General features: G+C 40.4%; 1 protein-coding gene and 1 pseudogene across 6 annotated transcripts in view; one reads left to right on the top strand and one right to left on the bottom strand.

Moving 5' to 3' along the window:
- PPARGC1A (PPARG coactivator 1 alpha) overlaps positions 1-20,511 on the bottom strand; it is a 694,460-nt gene that overhangs the window by 311,759 nt on the left and 362,190 nt on the right. For 5 of the 6 annotated variants that reach the window (XM_070452081.1, XM_070452082.1, XM_070452083.1 and 2 more), the window contains one exon: positions 14,361-14,526. The exons of the other annotated variant lie outside the window; for it this stretch is intronic. In XM_070452081.1, the coding sequence (XP_070308182.1) occupies positions 14,361-14,526 (166 nt within the window). The remainder of the gene's footprint in view (positions 1-14,360; positions 14,527-20,511) is intronic. 6 annotated transcript variants of the gene reach the window in all.
- LOC110150380 (ATP synthase subunit d, mitochondrial pseudogene) lies at positions 2,959-3,570 on the top strand (annotated as a pseudogene).

Genomic DNA, 20,511 nt, shown 5'->3' with positions numbered 1-20,511 from the left:
TTACAGGTGGTGGGCTTTGCTGCAGGCTGGCAGAGAGAAGTGTTGATCTTTTCCCAGGACGTATTTTCTATTGGACTGGTCGGTTTTTCCAGAAAGGAACCCTCCTCTTTCCTCTCCATCAGAGAATGAAACAAGCCACCAACACTTTGGAAGAGAAGACATAAAACTGGGGTCTCACTGTTCTGTAAGCAGACTTTCACCTGAAACCTTCTTATTTTCATATTACTTATTACCTGTCTGTCCACAGTGCCCAGCTGTCCTCAAACCCAGATCTTTTCTCAACTCTGTTAGGGTAAAAACTGTTTTCTTCCCTCATTGAGTAAGGGAAAGGATCTGGTCTCTTTGCTCTTTCTGTATCATCTTCAACCTGTTCACATATTTTCTATTCTACTTCTCACCCTCACCTTCTAAGATACCCACATATCCAGTTTCTGAGCATTTCCAGAATTTAGCAGAGCCAAATAGCCTGCTTTTTGTTGATTCTCTCCCAAAAGCTTAAATCTCACTATTATTTTAATGCTGTGCCAAGTCAGATACTTTTCATTTATTTTCTTTCAAACTTTCAAAATCCAGTAGACATTTCTTCACCAACATCATCTCCTCTTTCATTCTCTCTGTCCTTTAGGGTTTAAATCTTTTTATGTCTTTATTGTCTTTTGTTGTATCAGTTACCTTATTTAATCTAAAGTATATTGTCCATGGTTTTCATTTAATATTCTATCAAAAGCACTTCCCCCTACAATAAATATAGAAAACAATTTTTAATGACTGTATCATAGTGTGTTTTACATCAACCTATAACTGAAAATTTAAATGAGCCAAGCTTATTATAAATAACATCAAAATAAACATCGTTTTATATGAAGTTTTACCTTTGTAATAACTTGATTAAAATCTATTTCTAGAATAGTATTAAGTCAAGTTTTAAAAAATTTTTAAGCTATTGACTATATATTATTTATTATATTATATGGCTAGGAAAGTGGCAATAATTCACACTCTCCCCCAAAGGCAGAGACTAGTTAAATGGGACTCATTCCATCACCAATAGTGTCATCAACACAATAGCTTCTCAAAATCTTTACCAGTTGTGTCTCATTTTGTTTAAATTTTAATTTCTCTGCTGGCAAATGTGATTACAATTTTTCATGTATTTATTGGTAACATGTATCTCTTGTTAAGTGTTCATACAAGAAACTCCTTTCAAGTGGAATATTAGGTTCCTACTTATAACCTTGTAATTTCTTAAATATATCAAGCCATTTAGATCAGACTCATTAAAAAATATTTTCCCATTTTATAATTTGTTGGGTTTTTGTTTATTATATTTCCAACATAGAGAATTTCAAAATTTTTACATAATCAAAATGATCACTCTTTTCCTTTATGCCTAGAAATCCTTACCATTCCAGGATCAGATAAACATTACCATATATTTTCTCCTTTTGTTTATTTTGAATTTTTTACATTTTATTCTTTCTCCCTAGAATTTAATTTGTATTCTTTTCTCCTTTCAGTTAACCAGGTGGTTCAACACCATTTCTTACATAATTGTCAGTTCTTCAACTACTATATAATCTAGCCTTGACCACATCTACATCCTAAACACTTATTTCTACCAGTCTTGTTTCTAGTCTATTTCAACCTGATTTGTCTATTTATTCTTACTCCAGAACATCCAGAACATAACTTTACAGTACATTACAATATCTACCTGAGAAAAGCCTGCTTACTGCTCTTCTTTTAAAATATTTTTTAGCTCTTTCATTCTATTTACTATTCAAAATTAACTTTGGAATACTTGGTCAAGTTTCCAGAAAACAACAGCAGCAAAATGATTTTGACTAGAATTGCATTAAATATGTACATTCACTTGGTAAGATGTTAGCTCTTACCAAGATATTTGTTCCTCTTTTCTAAAAGAATTATTCTTTTTCCATTTATCCAAGTCTTCTTTTATTCCTCTACTAAAGTTGTACTGTTTGCTTCACACAGAATGTGTGTTATTACTCAATGAATTTATTTTTAGTTTACATTTTAGTGCTATTTTGAATGATTTTAATCTTCTGATTATTGCAAGTACACCAGAAAGTTATTAATTTTTGCATATTATTTTCAGTTGAATCAACTAACTCAACTCTCATTTTCTAAAACAATTTTTAAGTTTTGCAAAATATCTTTGCTTCACTATATAGATATTAATTTTACCTGATCATATTCATTCTTGTCTCTTTTTTCTATGTCTGATTTCTGTCCTGTGTATGAGTAAGCTGGCAGAAATGGGATTGTGAACAGCACTGTCTAACCATGGTCTTAATGGAAACCCTTTACAATGGGAATAATAATTGCTGGCTTTTACTGAGTGTTTTCTACATGCTAGTCACTTTGCCAAAGGATCTGAGTATATTATTTCCTTTAATCTTCATAATCATCTTAGAATAAAGTTACTACTGTAATCTCATTTTAAAGGTAATGAAACTAAAACTTTAAAGCAGAAATATATCCAAAGTTATTCAACTAGTCAATGGCAAAACATAATTTAGCTTTACATTGGTTTGACTTCAGAATTTATGCTTGCAATACAACTAACATTATAGTCCAGAACTTCAAATATTAGTTGGTGATAGGAGTTTTTAAGGATGACTAGGAGATTTTTTGAAAAATTTTTGGTTGAGAAAGGAGTTGGGAGAGAGGAGTGGGTTTATTATAGACAGATGAAACAGACATAAAAAGTACGATAACAATGCAAGAAACATGCAACCATAGTCCTCAAGTTATGTGTGAACCCCAAAACCAATTACTAATGAAAATAGTATATTTCAAAGACCAATGCATCTAAGAGTTTATTGTTATTCCCACAAAAATAACAAAAGCTATACTTTGTGACCTATTGGCCATTTCAGTTTCCAAAAATTTCTAAAGAAAACATCTTGTCGGTTCTCTGCTGCTGCGGACTGCGGGCTGCCCGGGGTCGGTGAAGGATCTCAAGATGGCTGGACGGAAACTTGCTCTAAAAACCATTGACTGGGTAGCTTTCGGGGAGATCATCCCTCGGAACCAGAAGGCCGTGGCTAACTCCTTGAAGTCCTGGAATGAGACCCTAACCTCCAGGTTGGCTGCTCTGCCCGAGAAGCCACCTGCCATCGACTGGGCTTACTCCAAGGCCAACGTGGCAAAGGCTGGCTTGGTGGACGACTTTGAGAAGAAGTTTAATGCCCTGAAGGTTCCTATACCGGAGGATAAATACACTGCCCAGGTGGATGCTGAAGAAAAAGAAGATGTGAAAAGTTGTGCTGAGTTTTTGACTCAGTCAAAGACCAGGATTCAGGAGTATGAGAAAGAGCTGGAGAAGATGAGGAACATAATCCCATTTGATTAGATGACGATTGAGGACTTGAATGAAGTCTTCCCAGAAACCAAATTAGACAAGAAGAAGTATCCCTACTGGCCTCACAGGCCAATTGAGAGCTTATAAGCTTGGGTCCGGGAGAAAGCTCTGGCCCTCGAATTACAAACTCTGGACATTAAAAACAATTACATGGTAAAAAAAAAAAAAAAAAGAAAAGAAAACATCTTGTCTCAACAGCTCAACTCTTTGTGTCACTGAAACTTTGATTCATGCAAAATCCGGGATTGAGATGACACATGCTATTCAAAGTCTAGTCTAGTCAAAGCTGTGGTTTTTCCAGTAATCATATATGGACATGAGAGTTGGACTATAAAGAAAGCTGAGCACTGAATTGATGTTTCTGAATTGTGGTGTTGGAGAAAACTCTTGAGAGTCCCTTGGACTGCAAGGAGATCCAACCAGTCCATCCTAAAGGAAATCAGTCCTGAATATTCATTCGAAGGACTGATGCTGAAACTGGAACTCCAATATTTTGCCACCTGATGCAAAGAACTGACTCATTAGAAAAGACTCTGATGCTGGGAAATATTGAAGGCAGGAGGAAAAGGGGACGACAGAGGATGAGATGGTTGGATGGCATCACCGACTTGATGGACATGAGTTTAAGTAAGCTCCAGGAGTTGGTGGTGGACAGGGAGCCTGGTGCGCTGCAGTCCATGGGATCACAAACAGCTGGACACAACTGAGCAACTGAACTGAACTGATGCTATTCAAGTCATATGTTGGCAAGAAGCTGGGTTGTGGGAGACAGTGGACTTCCTTTTCCAATGTGAAAGAAAAAAGAATCTAGCAATACTCAAAAGTCTTTACAGTGCTACAAAAAATTACGTATTTCTGCAGCACATACCTGGATTATTGACTGTGTAGTAGCCCAGTTGGCAGAGAAGGCAATAGCAAACCACTCCAGTGCTCTTGCCTGGAAAATCCCATGAACGGAGGAGCCTGGTGGGCTGCCGTCTATGGGGTCGCACAGAGTCGGACACGACTAAGCAACTTCACTTTCACTTTTCACTTTCATGCATTGGAGAAGGAAATGGCAACCCACTCCAGTGTTCTTGCCTGGAGAATCCCAGGGATGGGGGACCCTGGTGGGCTGCCTCTATGGGGTCGCACAGAGTCGGACACAACTGAAGTGACTTAGCAGCAGCAGCAGCAGCCTGGCTGGACTCTCACCATTGCAAGAAGCCCTTGCCTGAAGCACGAGGCATAGCATGGAGGAATGCAAACATCTTGCTTTCTCACCAGACATTTTCACTGTTAGGCTTGGGGAGGGGAGTGCTTCCTCAGAAACGACTACAGAAAAGTTTTCAGTTTTAAATATCATCCTTTTCGAGGAAGGGGACAACTGATTGAGGCTAATTAAGTATTCATTAAAGAACACAATTTTTTTACAAGCTCCCCCCAAACTCACTCTTGACTAGTGAACAGAGAGAAAGCGGGATCTGCCCGCACACGCATAGCACTGCCCTTCAGACTCAAGTCCTCATCCTGGCCCTGCTGGGCGAGGCTCTTAACCCAGCAGCCCTCAGTTTATGCATTTGATGATTGGTAATAATAACACGGTTGCCATTTCCTTCATAGAGCTTCTACGAGATTGAAAATGGAGTATAAATGGATATGTGCTTCTGAAAACTGAAATACACTTGACACGTGTAAAGAAAGATCCAACAGTTTCCAGGACGCGCTCCCTATAGAGCAGTCATACTTATTGCTCACCCGAACTCCTCTGAAAAAGACAAACAGTCATCAGCAGTAATAGAGTTCTGCCGAGCACCAGCCCAGTTCCATTTCAATTCAAAGCCGGGAGGCAGCAAACTTTCCATCCAGGCCCTACTCTCTGAAGTCTCCAGTAAATTTGTCTGTTTCCCCAATATATGTGGTGAGGATCTGAACAGTAGCATCAGGCTATATCTGAGCAGATTAACCTATCAGGCGGAGATAATTACCATTTAAAGGCTAAAGAAGAAATGACCTATTTTACACGGACTCTGTAAGAGGCGCTGGGGAAGGATGCTGTCGTGATCCCAGAACTACTTGGTAACTCAAGCTTTGGTCACCACCTGGCACCGTCTTCCCTTCCTTCCCTTTGGCCAGTCATTTCTTTATACACTGCGCAGTGGCTCTGTGTACTGGGGACTGAGCTTAAATTGAGCTTGAGACAGGGGCCATGGAATGATTGAGGAGTGAATTAGATAGAAAATTGCAGCTTTTGTGCCCTAAGTGAGAGAATCACTGCATTCACCCAGCTGCTACAACTTGAGTATTTCTCACTACTTTTGACATTTTTTTTCTTTAAAACCAGGGAACTTGATGTAAAACATATTTGTCTCTTTAGAGAGTCCAGAGCTGCCTTCTTTTAAGATCTGCCCTTCACATCTCAAGTTTTCTGTAGCCAGTGTCAGCATGGATTGTGAGCGATGTGAGCCAATGCTCATCAAAGAGTTCCAAATGGGAAGAGTTTAAGTCTTAAATCTGAAACTCAGTGTTCACTGGGTCTCCATCAGAATAATCAGCCATGAATACAGCGCACGGGAACACAGGAAGTCAAATGTAAAAGGCAAAGACACCACAGGGAGAATTTGTTTCTCATATTGGTTTTTTGGGTTTTACACAAAACTGTTCCCTTCCCAAGAGGTGCTCAGAATTGAGTCAAATTTGAAAACTGTAAAATCCCTGGATTCATTTATTAGCATGGGTTCATCCATGCATAAGCACAATTGGCTGTCCTAGAACAAGCAGATGAGGGCACTTGCTATACACTGCAAACTTGATTTCAATACACATGACGTAAGCCTGCCTCATGCCTGGTACTACGCTAAGCCCTGAGAGAAACAGGAAAATGAATAGGATTCAGATTCTGGCCTCCGGGGACTGATGCATAACTCCGACCCAAGACAGAGTAAGAAAACTCCTAGAACAGAGATCTCAAATGCTGTGACTTTTTAAATAAAACCCCCATGAGTGTGGATTAGGTTAAAGAAATGGCTCCATTCACAACCTAAGGCCTCCTCCAGCCTCACTGCCCATAACACCCCCTGACACTACAAGCCACCTGCCATCTTCCCAACACACGCCAAATGCCTGTTCTTCTAGTTCTTTATTCACAAGCCTCCCTATGACTAGGATACCTCTTCACCCTCTTCACCACCTAGAAAGCCCTTACTTTGAGGCAACTCCATCATCTGTACAGTAAAAATGAACAAGAAAATGTCCGTCCAAGGTTTCTCCCTGCCTTCCACATCAACAATATGTGAATTTATGACATGCATCCAACAGTCTACTTTCTGTGAACCATGAAGTCATTCCTGATGCCCTGAGACGTGATTCCTCTTGCTCCTCTGAACTTCCATGCCACATGCTCAGACTGCTATCAGAGCACGGAATGTACTGAACTGTCATTAACTGTTTATTTATTTGTTCATCCTTCCGAGTAAAGTGGGTACAATTAGAGAACAGGATCTACATCTTATTTCATTATTATTTTCTTTAGCAAAGAGTTACATGACCAGAACTATGCAGTGACCACTATTCGAAGTGCATTACATGTATTTATCCATTTAATCCTCACAACAACCCAATGAGAGAGATACTATCATTATCTGATTTTGCCCAGGAAGGAACAGAGACAGAAAGGTTAAGTAATGTGTTCAAGGTCATACATCTGGGAAGTAGTGATCCATGATATGAGCCAACCTCTCAGTGCTGCCTTATGCTGTTTTTACTTATCTTTGCCACTTCAGGACTTTGCCCAGGGGTCTAATATTTAAAATGTGGAGCTCAATAAATGTGCATTCGCTGATTAAATAAATGAGCAGATGGCCACTACTGGTTAGCCCTGGATAGATCCTCTTGAAAAGTTCTAGACTACAGAAGTTAAGGTAATGAGCAGATCTAGAGAAGCTTCAGAGAAACTCAAGAAGATGGAAATGAAGAATTATGCCTAAGGATTTAAGTTGCTTAGCCATGAGGAGTAGAAGCTGAAGGCTGCTTTCATAATGATCCTCAAGGCCAGAAAGGCTGATTCCTGAGGACAGTGACTGAGTTGTTTTTCTCCACCTCCAGGGAGGAGGAAGGAGCAGGATGGTCCTGAGCTACAATGGGTAAGTAAGGTTTAAATCCACCACAAGGAAGAATTTCCTTAACCTAAGAATCATTTGTTAGACCCAGGGATGAGTTATGGAGAACAGCTATAGAAGGTCATCTGTCTTCAGCTTTTTGGACTTGCTTCTGCTCAGAGTGAAGAACATGGGGGTGAAAACAAACAATGACATGTCATCCCAAGGTCTCTTTAAGCCTTATAAATAGATGACATTTGAATCCAAGAAATACATCAAACACTGTAAGTTCCTGGACCAAATGAATCAATGAGTCCCAAATAATTTGAAAAGCAACAAAAAGTTATAACCAGCAAAAAAGGGGTCTTCTCAAACATACCACTGTGCCAGAAATCTAACAAGGGAAGAAAAAAGGAACTTGTTTTCTGAGAAACCTATACTCTTAAAGCTTCTACATTCAAGCCATTTCTTGCTAGGTCCATCATGTGCTGTGTGCCTACTTACTCAATTGTGTCTGACTCTGCAACCCCACAGACTGTAAACCCACCAGGTTCCTCTGTCCATGGGATTTTCCCAGGCAAGAATACCAGAGTGGGTTGCCATTTCCTTCTCCAGGGTAGGTCCATCACACCCTTGACATAAAGGTAGAACTGGTCAGTCTATACCCTCGGGTGCTGACTTTACCCATCATCACAATTTGCTCATTTGATAGGTGACATTAGTATCTTAAAGCAGAATTCTCTAAACATTGTGTAAACTCAAAATATGAACCACTCTTTCATCAATTCCAATGCAAGGTATACCAAACATGAAGAAATGAATCCTTTCCTGAGAGCAGGAAACAACCTCACACATACTTCTTTTTCATTTCTACATGGAAACTGAAACACAAAATGGAAATGGTATTGGAAGGAAAGGTAGAGAGTAACAAGAAACCATTTGGAGAGAACAGGAACTTGCCTGAGGTCACACCTCTAAGTCTAGTAGCCTTTTCCCCATCAGGCCCTCTAGTTTCCAGGTCCACTATCTCTCACACATCATGGCCTGCTCAGCACTGAGGCAGCCTTGCTAGAGGCTGCCTTCATCACACGCAGCTTCTTTGGGGAGCCTATCTCACCTTGAGAAACTTAGTCTGACAGCCTTAGGAGACCCACTGAACTCATACAAGAATCTGCTCTCTCTGCCCCAAGTAGAGCATAACCATCGTCAGTGAATCAGTAAAGCCCAGATTCTAACTCAAAGTCTCCCTGCTTGCAGATTGCACTCCTCCTTAAAAACCTGGCTCCAGTGACATCTTCTCTGTGAACTCATTCCTAGGCCTCTGTATTGTGCTAAGTCGCTTCAGTCATGTCCAACTCTTGGCAACCACATGGGCTGTATCCCTCCAGGCTCCTCTGTTTGTGGGATTCTCCAAGCAAGAATACTGGACTGGGTTGCCATTTCCTCTTCCAGGGGATCTTCCAGATCCAGGGATGGAACTTGCATCTCTTACATCTCCTGTATTGGCAGGTGGGTTCTTTACCACTGGCATCACCTGGGAAGATCTAGCTCCATTGCCCCCTAGCTCCATGCAAATAGACACAATCCTAAGGAGCTTTCAAGCTCTGGATCCAGGCTGCTTTGGCCTAGGTTCCATGGACTAGTTAAGTGATTTTAACCTCTCTGACACTTCCTCATCTGTACAATGAAGATACATCTCATACCTCTAGTACCATGATGGTGAAGATTCGATGAGTTAATAAATGACAAATGTTTAAAACAGTTCTTGGCACAACGTAAGCTCTCAGTCATTGTTCAGTATTTTGATCTTACTACCTTCCTTAGGTTTTCTGAGTCCTCATGGGGTTTTGTTCATCTTTCTAGTATAAAATACTATATTATTCATATTTATTATAACTCTAACTCTCCTCCAGTATTGTGTTAGTTATTATCCACCCCATCATAAGCCCACAGACCATATTCTTTTCTGGCAATCTCTGTTCAGATGATGTCACTAATACCCACTTAGCCACCCTGATGATTCATTTGACTCTCTACACACCCATTCCCTGAATCAATCACCAAATCCAGGGGGCCCACGTCTTCTAGATATTTCCAAATCTGCCCTTCCATCTCCATCTTATTTCCACGGTCCTGCCAATCCTCAGTTAAAGTGGTGAAACAGCTTCTTAACTGGTTTTCTGGCCTCCAATCTTGTTACAGTCTAATTTATCTTCCACATTGAAGCTAGAATGATATGTCTCTAAAAAATATTGAGCCCTAGCTCATGCCTCTGTTTAAAGCCCTTTGACACCTCTCCACTGCTGTCTGAAGATGTTTGGTCTGACCATGCAAGAACTCTCTCCTTTCTCCCCTTCAGACTCACCTGCATCACTGCGGCCTGAAAGGCCAGCACCAAAAGAGAACTGGCTCCTCCCGGCTCTGATAAGTTCTCCTTTGGCCTTAATACTCTTCCAAGCTCTCTGTCTGGCTTACGTCCTTCTCTTTGTTTAGTTAGCGCCAGCATCACTGCCTCCGGGGGACCCCTTAGACATTGGAGAGCACTCCTCAGGGCTTCGGCGACAGAGCATTCTGTGGCTGTCCTCGAGTCATGACAACCTGCTGTGCTCTTCCCACCATGACCTCAAGTTCAAAGGCAGTGTCTCCAGACAGCCTCTCACTCACTTAAGTTAGATGTGCCTTACACACAGCACCTACTCAGAAAACTTTGAACAGTTGATCTCATTAAATGGACAATGGAGAGCAGCTGACACGTACCGTGCACATTGTACGTGTGCACGTGGGCGTGCATGCTAAGTCACTCCAGTCGTGTCCGACTCTCTGTGACCTTTGTAGCCCGCCAGGCTCCTCTGTCCATGGAGATTCTCCAGACAAGGATTCTGGAGTGGATTGCCATGCCCTCCTCCAGGGTATCTTCCTGACCCAGGGATCGAACCCGTGTCTCCTGTGGCTACTGCATTGCAGGTGGATTCTCTGCTACTGAGCCACCAGGGAAGCCCTGTAGTGCAGACTGCGGGCACTAAACAGTATTAATTAAAGAATTACTCTAAGGACTTTTCATACCTGGCCTCATTTAATACTCACAACATTCGTGTAAGGTAGCTGGGATAATTATCTCTATTTTATAGGTGAGGAAGCTAAAGCATAGAAACACTGCCTGTGTGGCACAGTTAGAAATTGATGACACCAAGGTTAGAATCCAGAAGTCTGGGTCTGGATCCCATGTTCTTAACCTTTATGCCATTGCTCCTGTCAGAGAGAGGTACCATGATAAATACAGGTATCTAAACAGACACAGATAATATATTCTATTCCATTTCTACATAGGGGAAAGGTGAGGCATTGGACGTTTATAGAAAAGTCATCCAGAAGAAAGGAAGAAAGCTAAACAAGGAGATCACCATCCTTGCTCCTCACTAACCAGCAGTAGAACTCAGGGCAGTCAGCCTTCCTCAGCTTTGGTTCTTCAAGCGTAAAATCGGGGCCTTGAGGCCACATCACATTTTAGCTTTCTTCTGAATCAAATTTGCAGTTCCCTTCTGTTAGGTGAACATCATCAGGGTTGAGTGTGTGCCAGGTTCAGTGCTAAAGGCAGAGGCACAGAGACAAACAAAATGCATCTCTGTCCTCGAGGAAATCGTCTTCCTGTTGAGGAGGCCTTTGTGGACAACACTGATAGAGGAGTTCACAACTGCCAGACCACTCTTACATTGGTTGTTTTAAAGGGGACCACCCCAAGAGAAAACATTATCATGAGAAATGAGCCATTTGTCCCTCCATAGTATCTTTATTGTATAGTATCTCTATCGTCCAGCAAAGAAGCATCTGTGCCTCCTCCCATCCTCTCTACAATGCCCCACTCAATTGCAATGTCTTGGTTCACAACTGAAGAAGCAAAGATGCTTAAGTAAATTTGCCAATCATCCAATGGTTACCTGATGAGCTAAGCCCCCACCATCTTGTTTCACAACTTCTCCCAGAGCTGAAGTGGGCTATCAGTGCTGTTCTTGGTATTCCAGTACAGGTTATAGGCTTAAATGGATTTTTAGATTTACAGTTGATTTGAGAAGTTCATTTTCAAGTTTGTGGGTAAGCTGGTTTATTTAAGGCAAAAAGCATCCAATTAAAATACATTCTGAATAAATGAGTGAGCAAGGCATTTTTGCCCAACTCTTCATTTACTGGGAAAAAAAAAGCCATCAGGGGACTTCTCAAGGACCAAATCCCATCACATCATTATGAGATGAGATAGTAAAATATTTTTGATCAAAATGTAATTTGGAAATACACTCTGAGAGGCAGCCTTAACAAGAGTCCAGGCTTTGGGGCCAGTCCAAGTTGGACTACATCCCTTTTCATTATCTCAAGTAGTGCTGCGACCCTGAGCATGTTCCCTAACTCTGCTGAGCCTCATTTTTCCCATCTGTGTAATAGGAATAAGTAATATCTGCCTGTTAGCATACTTTTCAGAATTAGAAATGTAGCTTAGGGCCTGGTAGAGAGTAAGGGTTAAAAAAATAAACTATCGAAAACATTTTATTAAAGTCTTAATGATTCAGAGACTGATTATTCCATTAGAAGATCGTCATGCTTTTCCCCTTCCTTCCTCTTTCTTCCTGCCTGCCCACGTCACAGCTGCTCATAAGCTATTATTCCATGAGATAAAAAATGAGATAAAATTCAATTCAGATGGCACAGCACAGTGGAAAGAGCACAGGCATTGGAGTCAAACAGGACTGAACTTGAATACTAGATGGCTTTGGACAGGTCATGTAACCTCCTTAACTCTTAATTTCTTGATCTGTAAAAGGAGGGTAATTATATCTACCTGCTAGTTTCCTTAGGAAAGAGCACACACACACATACCTGGCACTGTGATTGGTAAATAACAGTTAGGTAAAAAAGTACTGAATCAGTTTCAATAAGAAATGCACAATTAAAGCTAAACTGAAGCTTCAGGATCAATCATAATTTGTTTGTGAAATGTCTTCAACTCCATCACTACCAAGAATGGCCAAAAGAAGTCCCTCTCAGGATGAAAGTCTTACATCTAATGCTATCTTATTCCATTTCCTCCTTGAGGGACAGCTTGAGTGTTAGCTGAAATGGGGTGACTCTGTGCTTGTGGAGCCAACATGGCAATACAGATGCCTGGACAATGTGGGCAGCGGGCAGACCTCACTGCAGGTAAGCTCCAGAAGCAGGGGCTGATGCACCATGATATTCAATGCCGAGCATGGTCAAGAGACAGAGAGGCCAAAGGAAGCCTGGGATGCCCTTCCCATAACCATGACCTCCAATATCTATAGGGAGAGCTTCGGTTACCATAGTGGAAATTACAATGGTCAACTTTACAGGATCACATCTTTGTAGGTAATAAGCATAAAGAACATTTCCATCATCTGCCTTTGACTAAGCTAAAGGTTCATGGGATAGGACCATTGATAGGACACATGCTTTCTTACATAAACATTTGGATTCATGTTCCTAGTTTAAATATTTTGTCCACAGAGATCTCTGAGTCATCTCCTCACATGCTTCCTCCCTTCATCCCCCTCTGAAGACTATAAGATGCCAGCTCTTTAAAGGAAAACACATAAACAAAAGACAAAAATCCAAAAGTCACATCAACATACCATAAAATATCTGAATATCTCTTTAGACCCCCTGGGGACCAACCACATGACATTCTCAAAGTAGCACACAAAGATTTATTTGTATGCCTTCCTGCTTCCTAAATAGCACACCCACTCCAAGTGGAAGGACTCCAATTTCATGACAGTCTGGAGGAGGTTTTTTCTGAAACTCCTTCCTGAACATCACATAGCTTAGAACAGAACATACCTGTCAATATCAGTACTACATTTCATGGAAATTTCTATTGCAAAGGAGACTCTTACGAAAATTTTCTCTTTTTATAAAAAGGGAGAATTATTTTTAAAAATTGATGTTGAGAATCAACTCGTCCTGAATCACCACTTTTGTAAGAAACTGTCTGCTACAGACAAAATGGAAAATCACAGTTGCACTTTATTCAACACCACCCATAAGAAATGCTTCATGCACAGAAGTGTTCTTTTTTCCATAAGGCAGCAGCGTTAGAAAAAAAGCTCTGGCATCGCTCTTCAATATTGTTGTCTAATTAAATGGCAGGAGTGGATGCGTAAAAATATGCATTAGAGGTGTGTAATGTGTAATGTGAAGAAGAGTAATCAAAGCCATTCAACAGGATTTAGGAAGGGATTTCAGTTGGCAGCTTATGAGACAGGAGCATATAATTTTGCTAATTTGAAATAGGTATTGTAACATATAAACATTACTGCTTTGCATATTTTAATGAAAACTGCCTCTACACCAAAATGAATCCTTTAGCTTGAACTTTCTGCATACCACAGAGCTTCTACCTATTATGAGTTCAGCATAAATAAGAAAGGCACACAAGCCACATTAAAAGAATGGTCACCTCATTAAAATAGGTTAAAACCAAGCCCCTTATTCCAAGCTACTATAACACTATAAAGTAAGTGTGGTGACAGGTGTTGTATTAAATTTTTATATTGCAATGAACTTGTACTCACACAAACCAAATCTTCATGCTTCCTTTGATATACACCTGCAACTTGTTAATTCAAGGACCTTTATTAAGAAAGTATAAATTTAGAAACATCTATAGATTTGTAAAACTCTATTAGCTTGCTCAAGAATCTAGAGGAAATTCATTTGGAATCTTATTTGCATGGTTTACAAAGAAATGGAAACTAATGATGACTTTTCCCAAAGAGATATGCCTAGAGATAACGCATTTGTGTAAACAGACTGATGTGAATTACCCAGACTTGGGCTGAAAGAGATGAGAGAGTGATCTGGGGCTGTCTGGAGCTGAGGACATCACTTACCTGCCAGCTCGCTTCTCGCTGAAGTCCTTTTTTCCAGTCTTCTTCCAGTCTAGGGGAGGTCTCATCCATTGCTGATGCTGCTTGCACAAACTGGATTCGCCAGTGGCTGTTACTCTTTCGTTGCAAGCCTTTACCAAAGCAGCAGCGAGGGCAGTTCAGAGGCAGACTGTCATGGAGAAAATGCCATGCCAGAGGATGAGGGATCAGGCAGGAAGAAGCCACGCGGGAACAAATTTGGGATACATGGGGCTACCCTGACAGCTGCCAACTGGCCAGGCAGGAGGCCAGCTCAGCCACTGAGCATCCAGAGATTAGGAACAACCAAGCTCCAGGGCCAGTGGACAATGGGTCATTCTTATGCTTCTGGCATAAAGGTCAGAGGAGGGAAGTGTGAAGGCATGCTCCATGACCTAGAAATATGCATCTCTTATGTGCACTCTTGTCTTTCTTTCATCCCCAAACACACACACACGCACACACACACGCACACGCACACACACACACATAGCAGAATTTGCATTGTTCTGCAGGGTTGCATCAGTGGGTTGGAGTATCCTGGAAGAAATAAGCTACTTTCCATAGAAGCAACACATTTCATTTGAGCACATCTCCCCCAACACAGCATGAATCACTCAGCAGCCAGTAAACATGCATAATAGCAAGTTCCTTTGGGAGAAAATAGACTCGTTCCTGTAGTTGAATCCTGAGCATCTATAGTCCCTTGTCTTCCCCCTCTAGGAAGTTCTGTGACAGGCATTTAAACTGACCTCGTGGACCTTTATGCAAACCATTAGCTAAAATGGCCAGAAGCTTCAGCTGGGATGGACTCTGGTGACTCAGAAGGTAAAAGAGTCTGCCTGCAATGTGCCAGACCCGGGCTCAATCCCTGGGTTGGGAAGACTCCTTGGAGAAGGTAACAGCAACCTACTCCAGTGTTCTGGCCTGGAAAATCCCATGGACAGAGAAGCCTGGCAGGCTACAGTCCATGGGGTTGCAAAGAGTCACACACGACTGAGCAAATAACGCTTTCACTTTTCCTCAATATTTCGGGCTCAGTTAAGCCAAATCCAACCCAACTCTGCCCTGTTTTGTTACTGTTTCTCACACAGAATGATACTGTCTCCTGCTGTTCAAAATTGATCACCTATAGTTTTAAGATAGGCAGCTGGTGTTACTGCCAACAGTACCTACTTTTTCCCATTAAAACAGTAGTTATCAAACTTGGCTGCACAATAGACTCAACTGGGAAGATTGTGAAAATACTGTTACAGGAGCCTTATTCCCAGAGATTCTGATTTCACTGGTCTAGTGTGGGTCCTAAGACACTGTTATATTTTTTTAATCCCACTGGATGATTCTACTGAGGACCCAGGACTAGTCACAAAACTCAGAGAATCTTCTGAAGTTTCTCTAAACTAGTCAACTGGCTGATGCCTGAATCCCCAAGATCCTGCCAATACCCATGTGAACAGTTTCTCACCACCAACGATGGTAAACTCACTACCTCCCAAGACAGTCTCGTTCCATGGTTGATTGTTCTGTCCCACAATGAATTGACATCCTTCTCCCTGCACCTGCCATGCTGTACTTCATTAGATGGACTTCATTGTACTTCCATGGCTGTATTTCTTCATTCCATAAAAGATACTAAAACCTATTCTGTAGGACAACCCTTCAGGGATCCAAAGACAGTAGCAGCCCATGCCCTTAAGCCTCTGCTGAAGTGTCTCTTTCACATTAGAACTTGCAGGTTTCTTCCACGGAATATGCAAACCATGGAATATGGTTTCAGTAAATTCTCCATCCTTGATGTCGGCCTCAAATATATATTTGACTGTTTCTAGTGGTAGTGATTCTAATACTCCAGAAATGATTGCAATATCCTGCTATAATCTACCATTGCACATACAGACTAACAATCACATGCCTTATTTTTAAAATCCCCACACTAACAACCACCATAATAATAAGAGCAGCCAGCATTTACTGACCATAGACCTACATACCCGGCACTGCAAGTTTTATTAACCTTACATCATTCATCCTTTACGAGCATACTATGATGTCATCTTTTGCTGCTGATTTACAGGTGAAAAGTCCAAGAGAGACAAAGATATTTGCCTGGGTTATGGGCCAGGGGGTAGCCCAGCTACCGAGGCCTGCATTCTCCATCCCTGGTTTGTGCTAGTCAGTCCCTTTCACTGATGCAGTCCCAGGTCCCACTGGCTATTTTGACAACCACATCTCGCTGATACGGTGTCACAGCTAATTAGTACACTGGGCTTTGCTCTCATCTTCAGATTATATATGAACAATTATATATAGCCAATTTATATAGGCTATAAATTGCCACATACAGTCCTAACTTGCCATTATTATTGTAATAGGGAAGAACCTTTTGTATTCTATCACAAGTTAATCACTAAAAGGATGTTGCCTATAAGATTAAATTATACATAATGGCCCATCTCTGGGAACCCTGCTTCCCGTAATGAGCATTAAACTAAAATACCTTTGTTTAGCTCACAAGAAACATCCTCACCAGGTCTACCTGTGGATGACTAAAAGAGGAAGAAATTAATATTATATACCCCTCCAGAGGCTGATGGGAATCAGCGAGTGTTTGACTTTACTCCCGCCCTGTTTAACATAAAAGAAGCTTGAATTTTAACCCAGGCAAACGGTTCTTTGCGGCACAAGGCCACCATCTCCTCAGTCTGCTGGCTTTCAGAATATAGTAGTTATTCCTTGTCCCAACAGCTCATCTCTTGATTATTGGCCTGTTGTGTGGTGAGCAGTATGATCTTGGACTTGGTAACATTATTCTTTTAAAAATTACAAGACTATACCTTCCACTTCACCTCTAACAAAACAGATAAAAGCAAGATCTTTACTTGCTCAGCTCCTCTCATTTATTAAGAATATGTAGATGCTTCTGCGGAGGTTACCCTGAAAGGTTACCTCCTCAGCCAGAGAAAAGGTCCAGAAATTTCCCCCAAAGACTAGACGCAATGGCATTCTCACAGATCACCTAGCTCTTCCCTCTTTTCCTCCAAATTCCATCAAAAGGACTCCATAAGGAAAACTGGGGGGAATCAGTTTTACCATTTGGGTCACATCAGGTTATGTTCATTTCAGGGTAATTGAATTAGTTCTTATGGAAGGCGGGATACAAAGTGGTTGAGCATATTCTTTGGAGTCTCACCAAGATGTGAGGAGCAGCCCCATTATTACCTGGCTCTATATCCCTGGGCATGTCACCTAACACTTCTGAACTCTAGTTTCCATGTCTGTAAAAGAGAGGTATTATTATCTCAAGCTTACTATTTCTTATCAATATCTGATTCCCATTTATCCCAGGCACACAGCAAGATTGCATTTCTTTAAACCCCCTAAAATCAGCCATAACTACATGTCATGTTTTGGCCAATAACATGTAAGAAAAGTGATAGGTATCACTTCCCAAGGGAGAACTCAATCATCAGCCTTTGGCTTCCAGCCAATTCTTCCCCTACTGCAGGGACTGTGTGTTGATAAGATGTTCCTTAACATCAGAGAAGACTAGATAGAATGCTGAGTCAACTTATGAAGGGCAGTTGTCCTGGAGAGTCACCTGGACCAACAACAGGCATTATGTGAACAAGAAATAAACTTCTGGGGTTGTTTGTTCCCATAGCATAAGCTAGTCTACCCTAACCAATGCATACTATCCTTACCGTAGAGTCATTACGAGAATCAAATTAAATATTCTCTCTAGAGCATTATCACATGCATCAAGTAAGTTTGCAATATTATTTTAAGTAAATTCCATTACCAGCCAGTATGTTCTACCCATATCCCATGGAATCCAATATTTCCTCCTCCTTTTGCAGCCTGGATTTTCCCTGCTCATAAGACAGTAGCATTATGTGTAACAATTTCCATAGATGATATAGAAACATGGATTTTAAAAGGAAAGGGTAAACATGTTCAACAATGCAGTGTCACTCTGTCTCAGAAAGAAAACTCAGAATAGCGTGACTTTAATGCCACTTATCATTTAGCAAGGAAATTAATGAAAGCAAAATGAAGCCTCAAATACTAAATGTAGTTTGGTATGAATTCACTACTGATAAAATAAAGTACACGTCTTCAAAATGTAAACATAATGAGAACATACAGGGAAACGGGAGCTTATTAAATAGCATAGTTTTTATTCATGATTCTAAAATCAAGCAATCAAAAAAGAATTCATTTTGTTGTAAATATTTTTATTAAAGGAAGTTTTGACTATGAAAATAAGGTATAAGGAAGGCATGGATTACCCACTGGCCAAATTGCCATGTTAACATTTCAAGACACAAATTCTAACCTGCTTTGGGCCACCACTGGGAAAGTCTTTATGCAAATACTACGAGTTGAATTGTGTCCTTTCAGAAAGATATGATGGAATTCTACTCCTAGAACCTCAAAATGATATCTTATTTGGATGTGGGGTCTTTGCATAGGTAATCAAGCTAAAACAAACTGGTTAAGGTGGGTCTTAATCCAACTTGACTGGCTTTCTTATGAAAAGGGGAAAATGTTGACACAAAGACAAATGCACACAAGTAGAACACCATGTGAAAACGAAGGCAGAGACTGAGGTGATGCGTCTACAAGCCAAGGATTGCTAGCAAGTCACTATTTTTTCCCTCAGAATAAGCAGCTTATTAAGACTATACTGACTGAAAAGAAATAGAAAGAGCTTTAGAATTTGTAACATTTTCCTTAAGGAAAAGTTATATTAAAAACTTAAAAAGGAAACACCTATATAAAACGCATCAATCGGTCCTTCCTTGATTTAAAAGAAAATTCCTTATCCTCTAGAATAAATATGGGTTGATACTTCATGTTAAGAATCAAAGGACTAGAAAAAACAAAAGTTTTCCAACTGACTTAAGCCATGCATTCCACAGAATTCTATTATGCCAGAATCTGGCACTCTAACCCACTCTATGGGATACAGACATCTAGTCTAGAGAAGAAAATAAAAGAAAATCTGTAGTGGGGAGAGTAGAGGAATGTTGATGAAAATAAATACAAAGTAAGCACTTCCCAGGTGTGGAAGAAAACTGATGGTCTTTCACCCCTCAATAGGATTTCATACACTCCTTCACTTAACACCTGGGCTAGAATTTTTATGAATTTCTGCCATCCATTTTATTATACATTCTCACTTTAAATCCATTCTCAATGAAATTTTCCAAGACATTTTCCCATAAACTTTTACTTCTGTTTTTACTCTCTCTTCCTTTTAGAAGCTAATAATAAGATGTTTACCTTCAAAAATTTTCTTCACAAAAAACTACAATATATCAAGTCCACAAACCAGAGGTATCTGTATATTAACTCTCAAAAAACAAAACAAATACAAACAAACAGAACAGGTGTGATAAGAGTGATAAGTCTGAAAAGGATGAACTTTGGTAATGTAGTCTTATTTCAGAAAGGAAAAAAAAATAGAACATTGGTTTCCAGTTCACTGTTTCACTGGAATAATTAATGCTGATTATCCCCTCATAAAACATCTAAGCCGAACTGCAGAGATACCCACAGGACTGTGGACAATAAAACACCATGGCTAGGAGAATATTCTCTTGTGCACCAACGTACTTTGGCTCTCATGTGGCCGAGTTGTATGCTTACCAAGATTCATTTGTGTTTGTTCCCAATCCTATTTATACCGGTTGTGTCTGTTAATGTAATTACATAATGTAATTAAATAGTAGAGCTATAAAATGTGAGTTCCATGGAAAGGGAGTTGTTGCTCTCATGAAGCTAGTCAAATGCTCTGGAAAGACCCAATAAAGAAAAGCTGCTCTAAAAATTTTACTGTTGTGGGGGCAGGATCCGCATAGATTCTACTCAGGTTACTTGGTCACTGCCTTAAAATTCTTAATTCATTTTAAAGAAATTGAACCTGAAATCTGAGAGGTTCCTCTAGGGATACAATTTACACCAAAAAAGCTCCAGAATTCCACCCTCTGAACCCCTATATAGATAAAAGTTCTTGGCTCCAAAGCAAAACACTAGTGAATAAATGTGCATTTATGGATTTTAAGCAAAAGTCAAATTCTCATGTAGGTACATGATTTATGATCCCCCAACCTAATCAACTTATGTGATTAAT

This window comes from Odocoileus virginianus, chromosome 21, assembly GCF_023699985.2.
Source record: "Odocoileus virginianus isolate 20LAN1187 ecotype Illinois chromosome 21, Ovbor_1.2, whole genome shotgun sequence".
Lineage (NCBI taxonomy): Eukaryota > Metazoa > Chordata > Mammalia > Artiodactyla > Cervidae > Odocoileus > Odocoileus virginianus.
This window is presented reverse-complemented; position numbering and strand designations above follow the sequence as displayed.